A 25176-nucleotide genomic window follows, 5' to 3' on the forward strand; every position below is an offset into this window, starting at 1 on the left:
AAATAAAAAAAAGTTGAAAAAGAGGAGAAGAAATGGATTTGAACCGATGAACTTCCACTTGTAAGACCAAATATTTCATTAATTAAAAGTGTATTTGGCTATAACTCTGGAACCAATGTGAAAATAAGTACCACTTATGATGATATATCGTTGAAAAGCTCTCATCATGGCTTATTACTACAGTTGGGAAAAAGTCCAAAATCAATTTTTTTGGACACTTTTGGGTCCATTCGATTGCAATCAAAAGGTGAGGTGCACAACTACATGTTACAAGAGCCGAAATCCAAAATTTCGACATCCTACGGCTAATCTTTTTTAGTTATGCGAGATACATAAATACATACGTACGTAAGTACACACGTCACGCCAAAATTAGGTAAAATGGATTCAGGGATGGTCAAAATGGATATTTCCGTTGAAATCTGAAAACCGAAATTTTTTGTGTTCACAATATTTTTCTTTACTTCGTACAAGGAAGTATAAATAATGTATCGACTAGAAAATTAAGTACATTCTAAAAATTATTTTGATAAAAATTAAATTAAATATTGTATTGTTATTTTTTATTTGCATTTTATTACTTTGTAGATTAAAAATTTATAGAAAAGTTTTAATAAAGAAATTGATTATGTTTTCCTGTATTATGTTTATGAAATTGAACCCCAAGCGTTACTCATTTTATCATAACCAGAAAGGATTGCAGATTTTTTATTTTATTTATTCAGAAAGTTGTATTACTGTGAACACAAATCATCATCTTTAGTGACTCACTCTTGTAGTAATTGAAATATATCAAGACTACACTACTGTATTTATAAACATTATTAGGTCTATTACAGTTTTTAACGCTTGTCAATCTATGTCGGTGTCGGTCATTAAATTGCATTTATTAGTCGCATTGTGGACAATTTTAGGCACGCGCATATATCTTGCATTCAATGGGTGGGGTGTACCACTGGAGTAAAAAGTTTATACGTAACAGATTGAACGAACGATAAAACTTATTATGCCTCTGTATCGGCCAATGTTTAAGCTAATAGGGGAAAGATATCTTTTAAAAAAACTATTCAAAAGATAATCTTACTCCTAATACTATTAAAATAACTAAGAAAAAAAAATAGTATTACGAAGACACAAAACTACGTACAACTAACTAACTGTAGTTAGTTGCTGATATAAAATTTTACATCATTGTACTTTGAAAACTAATCGTTCATGGAGGTGTATTTTTATGTAGTACATAGAATATTTAATTACTCAAGTAGTAGTAGTAAAAAGGGTTTTTAAAGCTTAAATTCATTATAATATTCAATTGTTTCTTCCAAAGGAAAAAATTCAACCTCAGTATTTACGGATTACCTTAAATAAGCGTAGAATAATTTTAGTTTTATAATTAAAAAAAAAAAAAAAAACATTTTTCTACCAGTTGAAACAGATTTGTAAGTTAGAAGTCAATTAAAGTTAATTTATTGCTTTTATACGTAGCCACTACCTACAGGTTGTTACCACATATATGCCTAATTTAATATCGGCGGATGTACACTGTAACAACTCAGTGTGAGTTGGCGCACAGTATACGGTCGCGCTGATACAAGAATCACTACCACCGCGCAGTTTTCCCACCATAGCGGCACTTCGCCCCCACCACTCTCAGGCTCCAATAAAAAAGCGTGCACGAGAGTGAATTTTCAATTCATCGTCGACCACCACCTGGAGAAGATTATGAAGAAGAAGAAGTTGCCTGGCCGGCTCAACGTGGAACCTCCTGCCGGAGCAGCAGGCCTGCCGAGGAAGCCGCTGGACGCGGACGTTATCTTCCCGTTCCATCTCGCCTGGCCGGCGGACTCAGCAACAGGAGCCGGCCCAGCGTGGGATCGCTCGGGGAGAACCGCGCCGGCGAGGGACGACCGACACTGCGGGGCTCTGGGAGCCACCACTGTCACGCTGTAGTGGGGACCCAACTGCCGAGGGAAAGCTCGGTCGGACTTCAATGGACGAACCGCAACTCCCCGACTTCGCCGGAGACCAGCTTCCGGACCCAACAGCTCTTTTCACAGCTAACGCAAGAAACGGCCCTTTTCAGGGCCACCACAAGGTTATGAAGTACATGTCGTCGAAGCCATTCGGCGACAAGGTAAAAGGAGAGATTTTTATTATTTTCGATCACGGAAAATGAAACTTTCCGAAAAAGGATTTTCAAAAACAAAACAAAAATTATAATTTTAGGTGATTTGAATTCTCTTTGGTTTTTCTCAAGGACAGTCCTATATGTTTGTCTGACTGTGGGGGAGGGAGTAATATATAAACACATGTTGAGTTACGCCGATGTACGCGTTTAAAAAAACTTCAGTAGCGTAGATGATATTGTGAAAAATTATAATTTACCGTTGTTGGTAACATCTTTTAATTTATTACGCTCAAAATTACACCTTCGTATTTTTTACTTTTTAACAAATTTTATTATTTCCGTTTATTTTCCCAAATCGATTTGTTTAACTGCAGCTATCATGCTCACAGATTTTTATAGCAGTAGATTTTATTCACCGCGAATTTAGTGTTTCCTTTCAGCCGGTACAAATCAGTAATATAATTTACCCTGTACTTTTAGTGATCAGGACAAAGGAGGTATAGTAAGTAATTAATAGACTGAAATTGCAGGAAAAATGTGTTTTTAATTCAACCGATATGTGGAGAACACTATAGTATATTTTAGCTTACGTGGAATTTAACGAAAATAAACAAGTATGTAAAATGGAATGCCGATTATCTGGACTGACTTTACAAGGCTTAATCCGGAGTATCGCAGAATTAAAAAAGGTTTATTGTTTATTACACGTACTGTACAAATAAGTCTAATGTTAAATTGTTATTACAACTTATAAAAAGACTAAAATATAAAAAAAAATAAATGTATTTCAGTAAAATTAAAAAGATACCCGGAACAAACGTACTATGTAATATAAAACAGAAAAAGTGTATACTTAAAAAAAGTCAATAAAAATAAAAATTTTCGACCTTACTCAGTTATAAAAAATATCATTAGAAATTTATTTTTAAAAACTTACAAAAAACGAGAAATTGAATTAAATTACTATGTGCTATAAAAATATAATTTCTTAAAAATGACAAATAATCGAAAAATTGTAATACGTTTAATAGAATAAAACTTAGTGACGGTCTATAATTAAAACATACCTTTACAAAATATTATTTCTTCTTAAAAAATGTCTAATTGATTTAATGCTGATCTTCGATTTTTTTTTTCTCTTCTCGGGGAGTGTTCTTTATTCTAACGGGCCTCCACGTCTCGGCCCGCCGGCCGGATCTCACTATGCGTCCGCCTTAAACCCCCAGAGTAGGATCCACCAGGCCCCCCTATGCCCTTCCTGGGTCCCCACTGCGGGAACCGGGGCTCGGTTTTTTCGCTCGGGGATGCGAGTCCCCGTGCTTTATCGCTACCGCCCACTCGTGCAAGTACGTGCGAACGGCAGCTCCGCAGAGGGTTGTCCCTCATCCCCGAGTCCCGCGAATCCTTCGCCTGAAGAACCCTCGCCACGAATCCTGCAATGGTATTTAGGGTATTTATGGTATTTAAATAAAAGACCACATAATCGTTTTAAACAAAGAAATCGTTTAGAATCGCAAACTTATTGTCGCTCTTACCCAGTCCATAGCGGTAGACAAACATTCATAAGCTTTTTCGTGTGGCGGATATGGAATCTCATCATTAATTACGTATCATTACATCATATATCATGCTTGACCAGTTAATGATCTTTTCAAAAGTTAATTTTGTAATAATTAATTTAACACAGCCCTAAATTTATATATTAGAGCTATACGAATTGCAAAAAATTCAATTTAAAAACCTTTTCAAAGGAAATTTCTGTGCAAATATATTTTCTGTTTAAAGCAAAGGCTTTTTGAATAAAATTTTAGATTTCTTAAAGTAGTGTATTAATCTTTTTTTTAAATTGCCTAGGGGTGAAAGCAGTCCGGATAGTTGAACATCCAGAAAATCGGCGCTCCACTTTGTAATTAATAAACCATTCTGTTATTTAGAAAAAGGTACTGATATCATTCTGTTTCAGATCCTACAGACGATCTGTTTTTTTTATATATTTTAACCTTTGTCTTCCTCGAGATTTATATCCCTTTATCACCAAATTAACTAAACCTGGGTATCTTCATTTTCGGACTATCATCTCGGTTCATCTTTACAAGATCTTCCCAAAAAACCTTTATTCGCATATATTTAATCTTCGAAACGAAGAAGATTCGAATTTTATTAACACCCGTACTTTCAAATTCTTTCTGAATCTGAACATTTCAAAAAGGATCCTTTTTTTTCTTTTACTTTCCCGTCTAGATAACGCTCTAGCAGAGCTGTAGCTATAGAACGAAAAGTATTTTAATCGGTCCGATTTGGGCATATGCGGTTTTCACCGGATCTTGACGATATGACACCTGAGGAAACCAAAAAAAGCACAAAAACTGATGGAAATGTTCGCATCACACATGTGTGTTCGGTGTTTCACACCTTATATCTCCAGAACTACCAGACCGATTTTGACCAAACTTATAAGATTACTTCTATACATGGGAAATTGATGCTATTAAATTTTCAACTTAAAAGGTCAAGGTGAGACCTTAGAGCAAGGTCACCCTCAGTATCACGAGATTTCGCTTTTTTAAGGTCTTATTTTTTCTTAGGCGCATTTTTTAACGATTAAAAAATTATAATTTCAAAAAAGGTTTCTGAAAAATCTTACCACCACCCCCCAGATATGCTCTAAATAAACTAGCGACTAAGTGGGTATAAGCGTCATTAGTACCCCATCTCACCACAAGGAGCGCTAGTATAACACTGAAGTGCAGCTGTTGTACTCGTCTACTTAATGTGTCACGATAAAATGTATTAATATGAATTAATTAAAGTGTAAAAAAGTATTAAAAGTGGCCGCTAGTACCGCCACACCCGCGCCAATGAAATACAATATGCGCGCACGCTTTAGTTAGAATCGTTGAATTAGATAAGCAAAAAATATTATATATAGATAAAATGATAAATATTTTAAATTAAGTTATGTGTAAGCCGTGCATCAGAAGAACGTCGTGTGACGGGAAAATCCTACAACTTGTTTGTCTGCTTTTTTTTCTGTTAACCATACTTTATTATCATGAAACCCTATGATCTACAAATACCTTTAACAATATTTTTTTAATCCTTATAACTTTTTTCATTCAGTTTTGCTTTCTCTAAGAGTGACGACAGCCCTATAAATAATGAAACCGTCGCTTGTAGTGCTAAATATTATCTGTACTTTTGATTGGCTTGGCGTACTGTTGTGCAACCGTTTGACTAATAAAGAAAGTAAAGGGAAACCCCCTCATTTTCTCTAACAGGCTTGGTATGGAAATTTATTATTCTTAAAATGGCTTTATCATTTTTAGAATCGAGTCTTGGATTCATGTCAGGTCCCCTAACAATTACGGTTACCGTTAATCCTTTTTTCAAAACTGCACGCATTATTTCGATTATTTATTTTTTTATTTTTTATTTTATTATCTAAATAATTCTGAATCTTTTGATATATTATTACTATATTATATTATTACTATATATTATTACTCTTTTTTTTTCTTCTTCCACATATCATAATATTTTACTACTTAGTTCATTACATAATGAAACAAATATAAATTATATGTATTTTATTAAGCTATTAAATTAATTTAAATATCAAAATTGGATAAATTAAAAATATTACTTTAAATTCAGATAGTATTTAAAACTCTCAGTTTAAATTTTTTAAGTAATCAATTTAAACTTGGTTTTACCACAATATACCTCATTCACGCCTCCATGAATTTACTACATTCCTTAATAATGTATATGTAGATTCCATGCGATATTATATTACTGAAATTTTTATGAATTCTATCTTGATTTTACTACTCGGCAATCAACATTTGTTTCAAGGAAAAAATTGTAATTATTCATCCAGTTTAAAATTAAATGTAGCTAAAAAATGTAACATTTGACCTAAAAGAAATAGTGATTAACGTTAGGAATAAAAGAGAATTTTAAAATAAAACTTATTAAACGTTATAGAACTAAAGAATACATAGAGGTAATGTTTTTTGATGATAATTTTTATCGCAACTCGTGCCATTCTAAATCAACCAGAACGTATATATTTGACCACATATCCTCTTGGTGTGCATGAGGATCATTGCGGTGTTTTGTGTTGAAAAAAATGTTTAAATTGATTACTTCAATTTAGATTAAGAGTTTTAAATATTATTTGAATTTCACCCTTTTTTTATATTTAGATTAATTTAATAGCTCAATAAAATATGCAATTTATGTCTGTTTCATTAATTAATTGGTTTAATAAAGCACTTTTAATTAGATATAATTTGTTATTTATGATTTATATAACTATATAGTAATATTTTACATAATATAACTATACAATATATTATATATAATTATTATTATTATTATATTATATTATTATAACTATATTATATATAATTAATATTTTTATATAACTATATAATAATATTTTGTAGAAATCCCCAAAATTATATAAAATTGCTTGCTATTGACAATAATTTAAAAAAAAAGTCTCTAATTTAATGACCTAGACAGATAGTTTTCCTTTTTCATTCCATTAATTTTTTTTATTAAAAATGTTTTTAATCAGTACGAATAGATATCTTACTAGTTTTTTTTTTGTTTATTACGTTACCAGTTAATACACCCGGCGTTTCTTGGTGGAGGGGGGGTCTTAATTTCTTCACAGGCCCGTCCATTTCTTTCACTAGCTTTCCACAACAAACATAATCTTCTTTGCATTCCTTCTCGTTGAATTTAAACTTTCAAATCTTGGCTGTTTATTACCCTACAATAGTATGGTTTGAATTAAAAAAACGTGGAATTTGAAGAAATTACAATTATTTTAAACTTTCAAAGACACAATATAATAACTAATGCGACTCTACAAATATATATACAAATAACTTATGAATTTATATTAATATCTATAATTTAATTTAATTTTTTTTTTTTTTTAATTTATGTTATCTTGCCGTGCGGGTCGAGAAAGATGTTGCAGACAGCCAAAAGTTATATACGAAGACACATACATTTGTAGAATATACAAATATTTGTAACTATACAAATGTACAATATACATTCAAATAAACACAGCTTTTAAACTACATCAAAATAGAGTTTAAGACTGAAACGACTAATCCGATGCTTACCTGTAAACAAGATTTTTTTGTCTTTTCTTCATGTTCGAAAGTGCAATAATGTTCAAAAATATTCGAGAATGATCTAGAATGCTCCAAAATATTCTAGAAACCTTTAAGAAGTTCTACAAACTTCCAAAATGTAATAGTTTTCGAAATGATTCTAGAGTATTCCCAAACGTTCCAAATTTGTAACCTTTTATAATGTTTTCAGGTTGTCACCCCTCATCCCTCCCGCCACGTTTACGATAGGGATGTGTAATATTTACAATATTTTTGCTAAATTAGTAGGTAATAATTGTCCCGTATTTGGTTGAAATTGTTTCTACGGTTTAGATGGTGCTTTGGTGTTCTTTGGAGGTTGGGTTTCAATTAACCACACATCTCAGGAATGGTCGAACTGAGAATGTACAAGACTACACTTCATTCACACTCATACATATCATCCTCATTCATCCTCTGAAGAATTATCTAAACGGAGTTACCGGAGGCTAAACAGGAAAAAGAAGATGGGGATTTGGAAACATACATACATGGATACAATGAATTTAATTTATATTAAGATTCCTATTTTGTAATCGACTGGCAAATATTATTTCAATTAATATTTTATAGTATATTTTAAAATGGTTAAACCTTACTTGTAAAGATACCTAACCTTTTCCTTTCTTTTCCCTGTTTAGCCTCCGGTAACTACCGTTCAGATAATACTTCAGAGGATGGTATGTACGAGTGTAAATGAAGTGTATTCTTGTATAGTCTCCGTTGGACCATTCCTGAGATGTGTGGTTAATTGAAACCCAACCACCAAAGAACACCGATATCCACGATCTATTATTCAAATCCATCTAGAAATAACTGACTTTACTAGGATTTGAACGCTGGAACTCTCGACTTCCAAATCAACTGATTAGGGAAGACGCATTCGCCACTAGACTAACCCGGTGGGTTAAAGATACCTAACCTTTCTTTTTCATGTTTAGCCACCGGTAATTACCTTTCAGATAATACTTTAGAGGAAGAATGAGGATTATATGTATGAGTGTAAATGAAGTGTAGTCTTTTAAAGTGTCAGTTCGACAATTCCTGAGATGTGTGGTTAATTGAAAACCAACCACCAAAGAACACCGGTATCCACGATCTAGTATTCAATCCAAAGATACCTAACTTAACCATATCATATGTATCCATGAAACTGTGCGACTCTGCGCATTTGACACTCGGTTACATCGGACCTCCATTTCAATTACTATTTTTTACGTCATAAATTTAGATTTAAAGTCATACACCTCATGAGTTGTATGTTTTTTTCGGAAACCTTCTTTGTGTATGAATTTCTTTTTATTATTACAGTACAATGAAAAAATTTTTTATTTTGAATTTTCCCGAGTGCGATGTGACTGGAATGAAGGTTTTACTCTCTGTAAGTTTTTTTATGTTTTGAGACAGATTTGTCTGAAAATTAATATATATGTATTTACAATTTGACCTTGACATGGTAATTATATCATTGCGCATTATTAATAGAAATATTTGATATTCCGACCTAATTTTAAGACCCATGTTCCCTTTTGATGTACCAATGTTTTTTCCTGATAAATTTAAGCAAGAAAAGATTTTTTTTAAAGGTATTAATAAACTGAAATCTGGTTTGCATGAAAAGAGGTTAAATAAATTCGATAAATTAAAAGTCTGTTTTTTTTTTCTTTGTAAATACAAATCGTGTTGTGCAGTTAACAGAGCATACGGTAGTATAATGCTGTATTGTTTATTATGCCTGTATTTTGAAAGATTTCAAAAGAAATATTTACTAGTAACACCGTTTTGCAACAGTAATAACCGATCTATTCGTCATCAGATAGACAAAACATCCACTAAATGGAACATTATTTCCCTTTGACATTCGTACTTTATTTAGTACAGTTAACCTCAAATACGTGATTTACTGTACTTGCTTTTATGTGAATATACACACAAAGTTATTTTACGCAATTTCTTGTGATGTGAATTTTTTATTATTTCTTACCGATTTTTCTTTATATAGTTTCACCCCGTTGACCTTTAAAGTTGAAAATTTAATGGCATCAATGATCCATATATAAAAGTAATCTGACCAAGTTTGATAACAGTTGCTCGAATAGTTCTAGAGATATAAAGTGAGTGCGTGACCGAACACACACGCGTACATTAGAACATTGACATCCGGAAAAGTTCCATTCGGTTTTTTTGGGTTCCTTAGGTATAAAAATGTCAAGATCCGGTGAAAACCGCATATACCCGAATCGGACCGATTGCAATACTTTCCCTTCTAAAGCTGTAGTGCTAGACGGGAAAGTAAAAATAGTTTTTCCATTACATCCTCGATACAATCTTTGAAACTTATATTTTTGAAGTCGGCACCAAATGTTAAAATTATCCTGAACCTGACTTTCTTAATCCGTGTTTTGTGCACTCGTAATTCATTAAAAATTTGGCGTCGATTTTAAAAAAAATTGAAAAATTATATTGACGACGTTGTGGAAAAATGATTTTTTTCTTTTCATCACAATTTTTTTGTTGAAAAGATTTATATTGAATTTACAGTCGACATTGATTCATTCAAGACGACCGTTCATGTTTATTTTAATTATAGTGTGAATTACGTCATTAGCTTTAAATTGATAAATTTAAATTAATAAAAACTAGCATTATTATAGTTCAAGTAGAGATGTGAACGCTATGAAATTTAAATTGATGCTGTCAGTTTCATTGACATTATAATTATTGATAATATAATTGTGTTCAGAATAGTGTAACTGATTTTTTTTTTAACTTTAAATTAAAAGTTAGACTGCGTTACCACTGAGTAAATCTAAATAAATCTGCATAATGTATTTAGTATAAAATAGTTTCGACATATATTTGATTGATTAATAGCTGTTAATTTAAAAATAGCTAAATTAGTCGATTTTCACCGGTTATTATTGTATATTTTAAGTAGGAAATTGTTCATAGAGAATTTAAATGTATTTTCGGAAAATGATTTTTCTAATTATTATTATTTTAGTTTATTTTCGGTGAGTAAATGCTTTGTAAAGATGTTTCTAGAGAAAGAGTAAATTAAAAATAAAAATTACATCAAAGTAGGATTGAAAACATCTTTTTTCCCGTTCATTCTTTCCTGTGGTGTGTAAATCCTCAAATATGTTTCATCCTGAGAGGTATTATACATTTAGAACCCGTTTAGAATTTTAAAATTAAGAAAATAATTTTTCTCATCGGATAATTCTATTTTAGAATAACTTATCCCTCTTTGGGTATTTTTTATTTTAAATTGGGATATACGAGGACTATAAATAAAGTAATGAGACTAGTTTTTTTTTTTTTGGCAGCCAAATTGGCAACACTGTAAAATTACTAGTAAACATATGGTTATATGAGCAGCTGATTTATATTAGGTATTAATAGTTTTAGTCTGTTGTTGTCACGTGACACATAAACAAACTTTTCTTGAAACTAGTTTCTGTTGTGCGTTACAATAATGAGTGATACTAATTATGAGCAACGTTCTGCAATCAAGGTTTTTTTTGTTAAACTCGGTGAGAATGCTACTGAAACCTTTTCAAAATCGAAAAGGGGGTATGGAGATGACGCTCTATCACGAGCCCAAGTATTTAGGTGGTGTTAACCATTTTCAGATGGCCGGGAATCAGTTGCAAACGATCCACGCTTTGGAAGACCGTTAACGTCAAAAAGTGACGACAATGTTGAGCGAATCAGAGACTCGGAATCAAGAGATACGGTACGACCGGCGAATAACTGTCAGAATGTCACAGAAGAACTGAATTTGAACGTACCACACCTAATCAAATTTTGACAAACGAATTAGACATGAAAAAAGTTCGTGCAAAGTTGGTCCCAAGAAACCTCACTGTCGAACAGAAAAACAACAGGGTGGAAGTGTGCAGCGATTTTCTAGAGCGAATTGAAACATTCTGCTTTTCTAAAAAATGTTATTACTGGTGATGAATCTTGGAAAGTTGATACAACCTAGATACAAAAAGCCAGAGCGAGGAGTGGCACACTTCAAACTCATCACGTTCGAAAAAAGCAAAAATTGAGCAAATAAAAACCATGCTAATTTGTTCGATAGTAATGGCATTGTTTATAAGGAGTTTTTGCTACAGAACAGACTGTAAATCAATATGTTTGCCGAAAAATTCTTGAAAGACTCCGTAAAAGAGTTGCCCGCGTGAGACCAGCCATCCAAGACAACTGGATGCTGGATCATGATAATGCATCTTGTCACACTGCACTCTCAATTAATTGGTTTTTGTCGAAGAAAAACATTTCTGTAGTTCCTCAACCACCTTATTCACCCGATTTGAGTCCCTGCGATCTTTTGCTGTTCCCGACTGAGGTACACCTCAAAGGACACCATTTTGGAACAGTAAAAAACATTTTAAAAAATTTAACCGGCCATCTCAAGGATATTTCGGTTTCTTAGTTCCAACACTGCTATGAAGAGTGGGAAAACTGTTTGAAGAATCGCGTGACTTCCCAAGGGGACTATGTCGGAAGTGATAGTCCATGTTTAATTGGATTGAAAATAAAAGTTTTTCTGAACCAGTGTCATTACTTTATTTACAGATTTCGTACAAATTTTTCTCGTGGGTTTATAATCTCGACCGTATTTGTAATAGCTCATTACAGAATAAGAAGTAAACAGTGAGTAAAGATAAGTAGCAAATCAAGGTGCAACTGTGAAAAAAATTACTTTTAATAATAATTTAGTATTGTGAAATAATAATTGAAATTACGATTTCATATTGTTTAAATGAATCTGCCGATCTTTTTGTGTTAGATTGATAAAAAAATTTATCCGTTTTTACCTTTTTAATTTTCTTCCCTGCTGTAAGTTATATTCGTGAGTACATATTCGTTATGTAATTTGTATTCATTTGTTGTAAACATTTTTGAATACAGTTTTAAATGGCCACATTACTTTTATAACTTTGTTTATGTATTAAAATATAAATTATGCAATAGATAATAAAACTCAACGTTTCAAATATAGAATAAATAAATAAATCGTCGAGCATTAACTTTAAAATTTAAAATAAACATTCTATAAAAATGTATATTATTATTTCTGTTTAAAAATTCACTCAAACGAATTCTGTTGCTAATATAATGACTGCAGGATAAAAAGTTTTTATAGTATCATTCACGCAGTATCATATTGTAAGCCTGCGTAATAGATTTCTGTATGTTTTTATAGCCTGATGTTAATATTATTCAGAATGTTCTGATAGTCTGGATGGACATGCCGATGTTTGATAAAAAGTGCGAAGTACGCATCCTCAGACTAGAGCTTTTAGCAATTCAGCAGATTTGCATTGCTGTAATTACGAGGGTCTTTCGAAAAGTTTTCGGGTGACAAAAAAAAGAGTTTTCAGAAATTTTATTTTTCAACAGAATCGAATTTTCAATTCGATACATTTACACCATCGAATTTCCAAATTTTTAATACCCTCATTATAGTGCGATTTCTCCGGATCTGCAAAATAAGGGTTGCTTAACGTTGACCTCATCATTTGAAGCGAATATTTTTCCAGCATACCATTTCTTCAGATTTAAGAAGAGGACGTATTTTTAGGAGCCAAATATGTACATGTGGAAGCACTTCAAAGCATGAAGTTTAGCAGCAATAACCCAAGATGTGTGTGCATTCGCGCATTAGGTGGTGAAAGAGCACATGGCCAGCCGTAGATATTTAGTCTGAATAGCACCCTTCAATCGGTCCAGTAGTAAAGCGTAATATTCCTCGGTGATGGTTCTGCTTTTTTCCAGGTAGTCTACGAGTAACGTACAATTAGCATCTCTTAACAATTGTACTCGTGACTTTTCCTCCAGGTGGAACCGTTTTCGCCTTTTCTCGGTCGCACTTTCCTCTGGTCCCACACACTGTTTTTATTGCTGTGTTTCTGGCTTATCATAGTGAATTCATGTTCCATTTGCTGTTATCAAACGTCGAAGGAACTCAACCGATTCGCGTTTAAATCTTTGATAAGTGTTCAGTCGAATGCGTTTTTGGCCCACTGTAAACAAATGCGGCACCCGTTTAGCGGGATAACTTTTACATACCTTTCTTTTTCCTGCTTAGCCTCCAGTAATTCCCGTTCGGATAATACTTCGGAGGATGAATGAGGATGATATGTGTGAGTGTAAAGGAAGTGTAGTCTTGTACAGTCTCAGTTCGACCATTCCCGAGATGTGTGGTTAATTGAAACCGAACCACCAAAGAACACCGGTATCCACGATTTAGTATTCAAATCCGTGTAAAAACAATTGACTTTACTAGGACTTGAACGCTGGAACTCTCGACTTCTAAATCAGCTGATTTGGGAAGACCCGTTCACCACTAGACCAACCCGGTGGGTCTAACTTTTATATACCACAAAAAATCATCTAAAATTAATGGACATGGTTTATCGAGATGTTTATGATGTCATCAAGCTCGGGTAAATTCAATCTGTGTTCACATGATACAGCGTTGTAGATTTTTGTAACGATTTAATAGGTGGTAGCGTTTTTTGAGCGTCCCTATTAGTTTACCGTGGAAAACTTAAGACGAAAAATTCTTTAAAGTGGAATCATAGGCATAGTTCACACCAAACGGTTTCGTTTCGATTTTTTGGCGTATCATTTATCTTATCGAATCGAATGCTATGTTCATACACATCCTGACCCTGGGGAAGACAGCCTTCATGGGACGGTTTCGGTCGCCACGCCATCCCCTCCGTACCGAGCCCTTATGGGCTTTACCGGAGGTTATCTTCAGTACCTCGGTAATGACATCTTTCAGTCTAGCATCAGCCAGGATCTCACCGATGCGAATGCCACAGGACATTACCATCGGTGTTCTACTAACATAAACTCCAAACAAAACACATCTAGCCAAGTCTCAGACAAGATTGTGTGACTTTCTATGAACGAAGGAACTGAGCTCTACCTACCCGAAAGGTAAATATGAGTTTGACACACAACGAATTATAAAACGCAACACAAAAACAATAACAAAACATAACTACCGAAAAACAAACAAATCTACAACTAAACAGAAACAAAAAATAGCAGCAGTTAAGCAAACCATAAAATAAAACAACAATAAAATCAAACATAAACACAAAATAGGAAAAATGGAATCCTTCGTTACCGCAATACTTACATTTCCCTCCACGCTGATTCTTTAATATGTTTGTCTTTATAGGATTTTAAGGACTTATTTCTTATTGCAGTTCGTTCTCGTACCAGATCGCTTAAAATTTCTGTTTTTATATTATTAATATATGCCATAAACATATAATGGATTTTATACAAAACCGCACTCAAGCAACACGTTGACAGGAGTGATCAATGCAGTGCAAGCATATACTAGTCTGTCATCGCCTACACTGGCGGGTGTTTTGTACTGGTCTGTCCTGTACAAAAACCGAATCGTCTGAACGGCTCCATTACGATGCAAGCGCTACCATCAACTTGTTCGATTTTTTCACCGAATCGGTGAATATGGTTTCTGTTTGGAAAACCGAATGTTAATTTCATCGTATACGTTGATATTACCATAAACAGTTGACCTTCCGTCTGCACACTTATTTTTTGTACACACAGTGTATATACTGGGGTCTACCAGACCTCGTTTTATAATTTAAAAAAATATATAATAACTGTATTTTTCATTACAAATGATATATAACTTCAAAATATATCATTGTTAATTAATTGATTCAAATTTTAGCTTTAATTATTTTTTATATTCCACGGATTTAATAAATATTTTTCAAAAATATTGTCATTCATTTTACATTTTTTTTATACTTTATATATTAAAAAAAAAAAAAAAAAAAAAAAAAAAAAAATATATATATATATATTTTAAGGGAGAAAAACCCATTTAAATAGTTTAAACAAAGTGTTTAACCAAAATCTATCTTCTGTGTATGAAGTATTTCTAATATTATAACTTTGAAAAATAATTAAAAAAAAAAAAGATTTAATTCATTAAATGCAAGGTAGAGAATGTCTATAAAAGCTAAAAGTTCTTTTTCATTTGTAGCATAGTGGTAACTGTAGGTCTCATTCATGACTAATATACAGCGAAATATTTCCACATTTGTACAAAGGATAATTTCATTCAGTATACTATTATCAATTAATACAATCCATGCTTCAAGAAGAGACGCTACATCTTTTGCTAGTCCTTTACTACTACTTGGAAGGTGGGAACAATATTTTTTTGTTGTCTTCTTCTTCCTCTTCGGGTTGGCTCATCTTTACTTCAAACATAAACTTTATTGCCAACTAATAAACTTAGGTTTCTTTACCCTGTTTCTTACTGTTAGGCTGGTTGTGGCTGCTGGTAGAAGTCTCCCGTTAAATAGGATCAGGGGCGGTGGTGTGGCGACTGGAAGTGTCACAAGGCTGTCCATATGGGGTTGGGATGCTGGTAGAAGTGACAGTTTCATTCTTCTGCTCCTCATCACTGTCACCTTCAAATTCATTCGACTCCTTCGATTTTTTCATACAAAAATCTGTGTCTTCACCAAATAAAAAATCTTCATCTCTCTCATCTTCCTTTCGTAAAAGTTCAAGTATTTCAGTTTCACACAACTGCCCATAACTTACTTACATATCGCAAAATTATTATAAAATCAACAATATAATCTAAAAAAAAGATACAGAATAAAATATAAAGCAGTAACACAAAATGGTTACACGGAGTCCACACTGGGGTACATTAGACCCCGCTACTGGTATAACACAAAGACTGTTAACAATTGGCAAGCCCAACTTTACAGTGAATATTAAGGGCTCCCAGCCTAATTTACGTAGTTGGAAAATTTCTCCCACATTTAAAATAAAGAAACTGCATTTTTTAAAAATATTTCTGGGGTCCATCAAACCCCGGATTTTACATGGAAGGCTAACAGCCAGGTTGTGTGAATATACTTGTGCTAAATACATGCGCCACTGCTAGAGAGGGCAAAAAAACTGATTCGTTAGAACTACCGAAACCGTATTGTGTGAACTAACCTTAACTTTTTGTATGTTTGTCGGGTTTAAACGTTTTTAAAAAAGTACTTTATAGCAAAACTGGAACGTTAGTTTTATTCATATTTCTGAAAATGTAAAAATTTGTTTCCTTTACCCAATCGCTACAAAGAAGCAACTAAACTCAGGCTTCAGTAACCTCACAGCACAAATCTGAAGAACGATACTTGAGTATTTGGCGTCATACTTGTTGCCACATCTCTGTTTCAGGCTGTGAACTTTCCGAATGATCTTTGTATTTGTAAAATGTAGTGTGAAATAATGAATAGCTGATAATCTAATCTTACACATGCAGTGAAAGCTGCTGGTACCACTTTTATAAGATTAGGATTACCTTTCTCTACCATTCCGTAAAAATAAAAACAGCAGAACTCTCATCTTCATAAATATTTTTGTTTTCACATTACAAATATTTCCTAGAATAACCTTTACTATGATGATTTTTACGTGGATTTCTGTGGTTCCTTCCATTGCGAAGAACCAATAAATTTTATTATTATAAGTAATGTTATTTTTGGTATTTTCTGTTGTTCCCAACAATGGTTTTTTTATATTATGTATTAGTAATTGCTCATGTTATGATTATATGGTACTAGGAGGTATTTGCAGAGAAATTACAAATCTAATCTAACCAAACTTAACCTACGCTCATTAATCAAGGTTAGCGAGCGTAGATTGAGTTTGGATAATTATATGGTATTTCAGAAAAATTGTAAACATAATTAACCAATTTTAACCTACGCTCGCTAATCAAGGTTAGCAAGCGAAGCGAGCATATGTTAAATTTGGTTAGATTATATTTATAATTTTAATATGAGCAATTAATACATAATACGTAACATAAAAACCCATTGTGGGGAAGAAACAGTAAAGACCCTTATTTTTTTATGAAACATATTATTTTTGTTGTTATTCTAATCTGGTTCTTTTTTTTTGTTTAGGTGAATGGAGATATAGTATTCGATGATATAACATCAGATACAAATAGCCAATTCCGACCTTTAAGTTGGCGAAGACATACGAATAAGGACAAAGAAACCATTTCAGTTGATAATAATCCTGATGATTCCAGTTATTTTAGTCCTGTAAGATTTACAGGAGCTTTAGGTGAAGGTTTCAAACGAGTAAAAAGACTTTTCGGTTTAGACAATTTTTTTAATCTTAATAAACCTGCTTCTAAAACCACCACCATTAGCGATAGTGAGACAACAGACTCTTCACTTGAAACTTCTAGTGTTACATCAAGTGCAGTTTTTACAAACGGTTTAACCGAACGACAAACTGAATCAGCAGAATTCGGAAATTCATTAACTACTGTGTATGTATATTTTTTATTTTTTATGAGCAACTATTTTAATCTTTATATATAAATAGTTTACATTCAGTTTTCTAAAAATCTTTATCCAGTTTGAATTTATCAATTTGAAGTATATCATATAGAGAGAGCTATTTGCACATTAGGTGCAAATAAGCTATTAAGAGAAAAACATTCCTGAAACTGTGTACATAATTTTTCTGTGAATTACTTTGCTATTTAAAATAATTGATAAAAAGGTAGTTAAATAAATTTTTTAAACATAATAAATCTTTCTTTTTTTTGTCTCCATTCATTTGACTGAAACTCTCCAAGATATTCTCTATATAGTGCCAGTCGTTTCATTTCGGTATACCCTCTTCATCCTACATCCCTAACAATTTGTTTTTTTATTCCAAGTGTTGCCTTTCTGCACAGTTTTTCCTATGTACCTGTCTCTTCAATATCTAAGTGACTATTCCAGGATACCTTAAGATTTGACCTGTAAGTCTGTCTCTTCATTTAGTTATATTTTTCCAAATGCTTCTTTCTTCATCAATTTACCACAACACCTCTTCATTTGTCACTTTATGATTTTTAACATTCTCCAGTAGCACATCATTTCAAAAGATTTTAATCTTTTCTTCTCAGGTACTCTGATTGTCCAAGTTTCACTTCCATATAAAGCAACGCTCCAAACATATACTTTCAAAAATGCTTTCCTGATGTTTAGATTAATTTTTGATGTAAGCAAATTATATTTTTGACTGAAATCTCATCAATGAAATCTACATTTCATTATCAGTAAATTATGGTCGCTATCAATGTCTGCTCTTGGATATCCTTTGCAGTCTATGAGTTGATTTCTAAACAATAATATAATTTTTCTTATACTGTGCAGTAATGCCTGGCTTTTTCCACGTGTGTATTCTTCTATTATGATTTTTAAACTGGGTATTGGCAATTATTAAATTATACTTTGTGCAGAACTCAATAATTCAGTCCCCTCTTTCATTTCTTTTGCCCAGCCTGTATTCACCCACAATATTTCCTTGCTTGTATTCCAATCTCCAACTATTACTAAATTTTCATCCCCTTTTATTTATTTTAATTGCTTCGTCAATTTCTTCGTACGCACACTAACTACCTCATCATCATCATCATATGGGCACTTGTGGGTATAGAGATGTTAACAATCATTGTCGGCTTAGCTTTTCATTTTATCCTGATGACAATGATTCCATAGCAAAGTTTTTGCAATGCTCTACTCTCTTCTCTATTTTCTTGTTCATTACAAAATTTACTCCTGCCTGCCCTTTATTTGATGCTGAGTTAATTATTCTAAAATTACCTGATCAGAAATTGCTTTCCTCTTCCTACCAAATTTCACTAATTCCTACTACATCTACATTTAACCTACCCATTTCCTTTAAATTGTCTTACCTACTATCCTTCTTTAGACTTCTAACATTCCACACTCCAACTCATAGAATGTAATTTTATAATTTTCTGGTCACCCCTTCCATAGTTGTAATCCCCACCTGGAGATCCGAATGGGTGATTAGTTTACCTTCAGAATAATTTTTCAAGGAAGGCACCTCCATCTTTGTTACATGAAAATATAAAAAACTACATTTTCTTGAAAAAAAAAACAGCTGTAGTTTTCTATTTCTTTCAGCTGCGCAATACTCAGAAGATTGAGTGATGTTGATATAGCTGGCTGTTTAAGTTCTTCTGACTTATGTCTTTAACAACTACTTAAAGAGCTGCTGCTACAGACTAAGGTATCTTTCACGCATCTTATGATGCGTGAAAGATACCTTAGTCTGGCTCTCAATAGATACCTCTCCGATATGGTTACACCTGCGGTCCAGCTACTCTGTATCACTCTGAGCACTTAAGCCCTCTCCCCATCGGCAAGGTCTCATGATTCGTAGAGGGAGAAATCTGTCTTATTAGTTTAAAATTGTGAGGTGTAATTTATAAAATCAAAAATCTGTTACTTTTGAAAGTGATTCAATTTTTTTTTCTTCTTAAATTATAATAGAAGCTGTTATTTCCTCACGTCCACTCGAGGCATTCAGTGACAGTCTTGTATTCCAGTGAATTGTGTATTTGTTACAAATTAAGCACATGTTCTACTTTTTCTCCACAGTCCTTTTTTTTTCCTGTTTAGCCTCCGGTAACTATCGTTTAGATAATACTTCAGAGGATGAATGAGGATGATATGTATGAGTGTAAATGAACTGTAGTCGTCTACATTCTCAGTTCGACCATTCCTGAGATGCGTGGTTAATTGAAACCCAACCACCAAAGAACACCAGGATCCATGATCTAGTCTTCAAATCCGAGTAAAAATAACTGGCTTTACTAGGACTTGAACGCTGGAACTCTTGGCTTCCAAATCAGCTGATTTGGGAAGACGCATTCACCACTAGACCAACCCGGTGGGTTTTTCCCCACAGTCCTACAATTTTCTTTCTCCACAGCTCTCATTATTCATTGTCATTGAATAGAAATTATTTTTGGAATGCATTGGTGACTACAGTTGACTCTTGATAACTCAAATCCCAAGAGAACAAGAAATCACGTGGACTTTTGTATAGTTGAGTTGTAGAGGTTAATTTTCAGACTTTTTCGACTTGTACAGGTTATAAATTATTTTGAAATTCAAAGATGTAAATGAGCAAATGTTGAGATATAGAAATAAAATCTTTTGTGTTCTACTGTATTTTCTTATAGCAACTACAAATCTATAAATACTGTGGATTAAATGATAATAAAACAAATTAAAATATTTATTATGAAATAAATATTATGTGTGAAAATTAACCTATCTAGAAATATGTTTAGATAAACTGAAATAAACGATGAACACGGTGACTTACGTTATTGAGTAGTAAAAAGTCTGTAATTTTACTTTTTTTTTAGTTAATGAGTCTATCATGTTCTCAAAACAAACAAATCAGAAAATGCACTATCTGGAACTTCATTAGTTTTTTCTAAGAAAATGCGCAGCGTTTTCCAAAACTTCATCATTTGAAGCTCATTCCCATCATTATTTAATTGTGGTATAATATCACTCTCTGTTAATTTTCCCATGACTTCTATGTTCTCAACTACTCAGATAAATTTTTCAAATGAATATCTTCTTTTAGAGGGCTGCTTACTGCTGTCTTCCACTCACTGTCAGCAATTCTCGACATGCATTCATATTGGGAATTGCTAACTTCCACCTCATCTTCTTTCCGGGTGTCTTCATTTACGCTTTTTTTTGGCAGAAAAACTTAAAAGTTTGAAAACAGTTTACAGTTGTGAAGTTTTTATCATTTTTATTTATCAACCATTCTCATAGCCTGTATCAAATTAGTATATAACAATCTTTGACCCTCTTTAATGCACGAGATAAATTTTTATACGATTTCAGTTTGATATATTATTTTGACGTTCTTAATTATACCCTAATCCAGGGGCTGGAATTTTGATGTCGTATTAGCTGGAAAAAAATTGCACTTTGACCCATTTGAGAGGAGGAGTGATATTGTGGGCACTACAATTGTAAATAAATTAAATAAATTTTTGCTTTTTTTCACAAATTGCTTCTTTTAAGGCTGTCAACTGAATAGTGAAAATTTGAGGTTTCATCGAGCATAATGAACAGGCAATGATTTTATTCCAACAAAACATCTTGGTTTTTTTTATTTACCCATAAGTAAAGGCTTTCATTTCTCTGTGCGTACTATATTAACTGCCACCAACAAGAGAGAGGGAGAGACCCATTCTTTGCTGAGTTTACCACCATGACATTTCTTGTTTTTAAATTCATAGGTCTTGTCAGGAAGACATTTGTAAAATGAAGCAGTTTTTTTTGCATTAAAAGTATTTTTTGTGTCGTAAATTTAAGTCATCTGACACTGTAGCCATCTACTCGTCACACACTTTTATTATCCACACTTCCATTGCAACACAAATTTTCTTAAAAATACTGTTACACTGTTTTTTAATTTTCTAGCTAAACATTACTTCCCTTAGATTGTACATGACCCATACTTTTTAGCATTTTCTTTCAAAATTGGACCTTCTCAAAGTTGTTTTTGCCTCTGCTCTGTTTGAACCACTCAGCTATTCACTTTTTAACATCAGGAAAATCACTACTCTTTTCTCTTTTTTCCTTCTCCTGTATTCATTGCTTGGATAATTTTTAATTTATCTGCGATAATTATACTGTTCACCTTTCTTTCATCTCTCATTGCATTGTACTTAACTTCAGTAACTTGCACATGATACAAACGCTACACCACCACTGTTGTAAGTTAAGTCAACAAGCCAAACGTGAAGGACAGTCGATCATGCAGTAATGAAAACACACTACACTGACAATTGTCAGCAGAAATCGACAAGTACAAGTAGAATAGGGTTTTTTGAGTTATATTGTAATCATTTGATTCGACTTATGGAGGAATAATTTCCCGAGTTTCAAGTTTTCCATGGTTTTCCCAAGTTAATCTGTGGGTTTTTTTATTGAGTAAGGTAAGGTTTTAAGGTCTTGAGTAAGGTTTTTTAAGGTAGGTTTTCTCAAGGGGAATGCATAACATTCATGTTATCAAGGTTCGTGTTATTGAGAATCAACTGTATCGAGTGACATTGTGATATTTGCACTGGTGAATTGCTGATTTTAAGAAACTAAATTTTTGACTGAAGTTTATGAATCAGATTCTATGAAAATGGAGAATCTAGAAATACACTGCTCTAATAATTCTGTAAGCAAAAGATTATTTGAAGAGTTGCTAGACGTGGATCTTTTGATGCTGCCGACTACATGATCTATTTTAACTTATAGAATAATCTCTATTCTACTATTTGGGGGAATACAGTGCGCATACCAAAGAAAGGAGTATATAATTTTACTACTTTAAATTCTCTCCAACATTTTTTCTTATTGTGATTGTTAAAAAGTATTAGAGATATAAGTGTATTAGTCATATTTGCTGTTTCTAATTGTAGTGGTGTTCATTACGCAACAGTTTCTGGTTGTAAATAATGTGAAGGAATGTGACTTGTATAGCTGAATATCACCTAGACTTCAGTCAGCTAGGTATGCTGATATACTCCAAATATTAGGCTGAGTGAAGAAAAGAGTGGGGACCACTTCATTCCTCACTTTTTTTTGTAAGGTTTATATGGATGAGCTGAGAGATGGCTATGCAATATTTGTGGGAGAAACTGTTTTGTATTATTCTGTTTGTAATACGGAATAATACAATAATTGTATGTATGTTGTGCATACATACAACACTTACCCCCCACTTTTGTGAAAAGGCAGAATTAGGGAACAAAACATTTTCTTTTACAATTTTTAGCATTACTGATGTGGATAAATAAATTAAAATTGAATAAAATGATTACTATATTTTATTTTCTAGAATGTTCACTTTGATAATGGTTTTTCATTCTTTTAATAAGAAGATATTTTTGCTCTATAGTGCATTTATTTAATATCTATCAGGTTATGGATATTATTAGCCGCTCAAGTATAGAATAAATATAAATTATTCTCTAAAGTTACAATTTATGTTTAAATACCCTTTTTGATTACTGTAGTTAACCTTTTCATTTAATTTATTTACTTTATCAGGAGGTTTTTATGAATTGTTACATATTGTCAGATAAATCTGTTATAATCTAGTTTGGATTTGCAAATTACAAATTAAAGTCAAAATTATAATTTCTTTTAAGTCCTTATTCTGTTACTATAGTGTAGTAACAGTAACATATCATGTAGTGTATACATCATAGTGTAGTAGATATCAGGCATCTATTATCATGTTAAATTATAAAACTTGTATGTCAAAAAACTAAACTTATTAATTTTTAATTTAAAAAAAAGTGTGTGTGTGTGTGTATATATATATATATACTTAAAGAAAGTAAAACAGACTTAAAGAAAACTCAAAAATGTAAAACGCATACTTTTTTTAAGTATTAAAAAAGTAAAAATAAGATTACTAAATTAAAAATGCTAGCTAGAGTTGAACTCTCAAGTTATGCTATGGATGCTGAGAGCTTTACCCTCAACAGACTACTATTTCAGAGGAAAATTAAGTTGAATGTTCAAGTAATGTAAGTTTGTAAATTGCGTAGTATAAAAATATTTTCCTTTTTTTTAGTAAAATGTGGAAGTACAGGACCCATGGTGACTATCAGCTCTCCACATCCTTGTCCAATTAAAAATGGCAACAGCAACCCATACTCAAAACTTGTCATATAAAATTTCCTTAAAAAATCAGTTAATCCAATCTGATGATATCAAGCAAAAATATATCTAAAAAAATGACAAAAAAATAGTCTTATTTTCCCTACACCTGAATGAAATTAACTAATCGCACAATTGAAGTGCCATACTAATATACTGTAATCATTTAATTAGTTCAAGAATGTGTGACTCACTCTTTTAAAAGACTGCGTCTAGAAAAAACAATAAGAAGAAAAGTGGTTTTCCCCCAAATCGTTAAGGAGGTTTAAATAACATCATAAACTATCAGAAAGTATCTCACCTAAGGTGCAGTAAATTGTATGAAAAAATTTTATCTACTCTTTGAATAAAATTTTGTGATATGTGAACCATAAAGTCCCGTATTTTTCTGCCCTCTTGTCCTATTAAGAAAAAGTAAATCGCTTCAGTGATCTATGTACAGAACTCATATTGTCAAATCTCACCCAAAATTGTGCATCCAACCTGGAGATATGAAGCAAAATACATTTATTTCTTTTCAAATTTTTATTACTAAAATTGTGTTTTTGGTATTGTTACTTTAGTTTTAAAATGCAATTTTTTTGGGTCATAAAATTTGCAAAAAATCCACTTGGAAAATTTCATCTCCTAGCATACTTTCTTTTTTCTGTTATTATACTGTATACCTCTTCAGTGTAATTACATAGCTGGGAAAGTAAAAAAAAATTTCTTTGAAAGAGTTTTAGGCAATTTTGTTTTTATTTAAATGGTCTGCTTAATTTCCGGGAAAGAAGTTACAACAAGACTGCCTGAAAAACTTGTTCTCCAAAAAAATATAAAAATATAATGATTAAATGTTATTAAAAATACAATAGTTGTATATGTTACAATATATTAATATTTAACTTTTTATGTTTATATTTTTACATTAACTCTTTGATATAATCCAAAATTTGTTACATTTTTGTGATTAATAAACATTTGAAGATTGAGTGAGAGAATTAATTAACTAACATCTGAAGCTGTGGTAGGGTCTCTACCTTTCATCCAGAGGTCCCGGGTTCAAATTCCAGTCATCCATGGCATTTTCACATGCTCCAAATTTGTCATCCTCTGAAGCATACCTAATGATAGTCCTGGAGGAAAAAAAACACAAAAAAAAACCATTGAAGCTGGAAGCAGAATAAGAAAAAAAGGATTAAAGTTCAGATAAATGGCTATAATTTTATTACTTAAATTCATTTGTGATGATGTTTTACAAATCCTTATTAAAGCTTTTGAAATTTTTATGTTT

General features: G+C 32.3%; 1 protein-coding gene across 10 annotated transcripts in view; it reads left to right on the forward strand.

Moving 5' to 3' along the window:
• The window catches only part of trol (terribly reduced optic lobes), a 1106314-nt gene that overhangs the window by 329269 nt on the left and 751869 nt on the right, over positions 1-25176 (forward strand). For all 10 annotated transcript variants that reach the window (XM_075355875.1, XM_075355878.1, XM_075355883.1 and 7 more), the window contains exon 3: positions 17298-17674. In XM_075355875.1, coding sequence (XP_075211990.1) covers positions 17298-17674 — 377 coding nt within the window. The remainder of the gene's footprint in view (positions 1-17297; positions 17675-25176) is intronic.

This window comes from Lycorma delicatula, chromosome 2, assembly GCF_047948215.1.
Source record: "Lycorma delicatula isolate Av1 chromosome 2, ASM4794821v1, whole genome shotgun sequence".
Classification (NCBI taxonomy): Eukaryota; Metazoa; Arthropoda; class Insecta; order Hemiptera; family Fulgoridae; genus Lycorma; species Lycorma delicatula.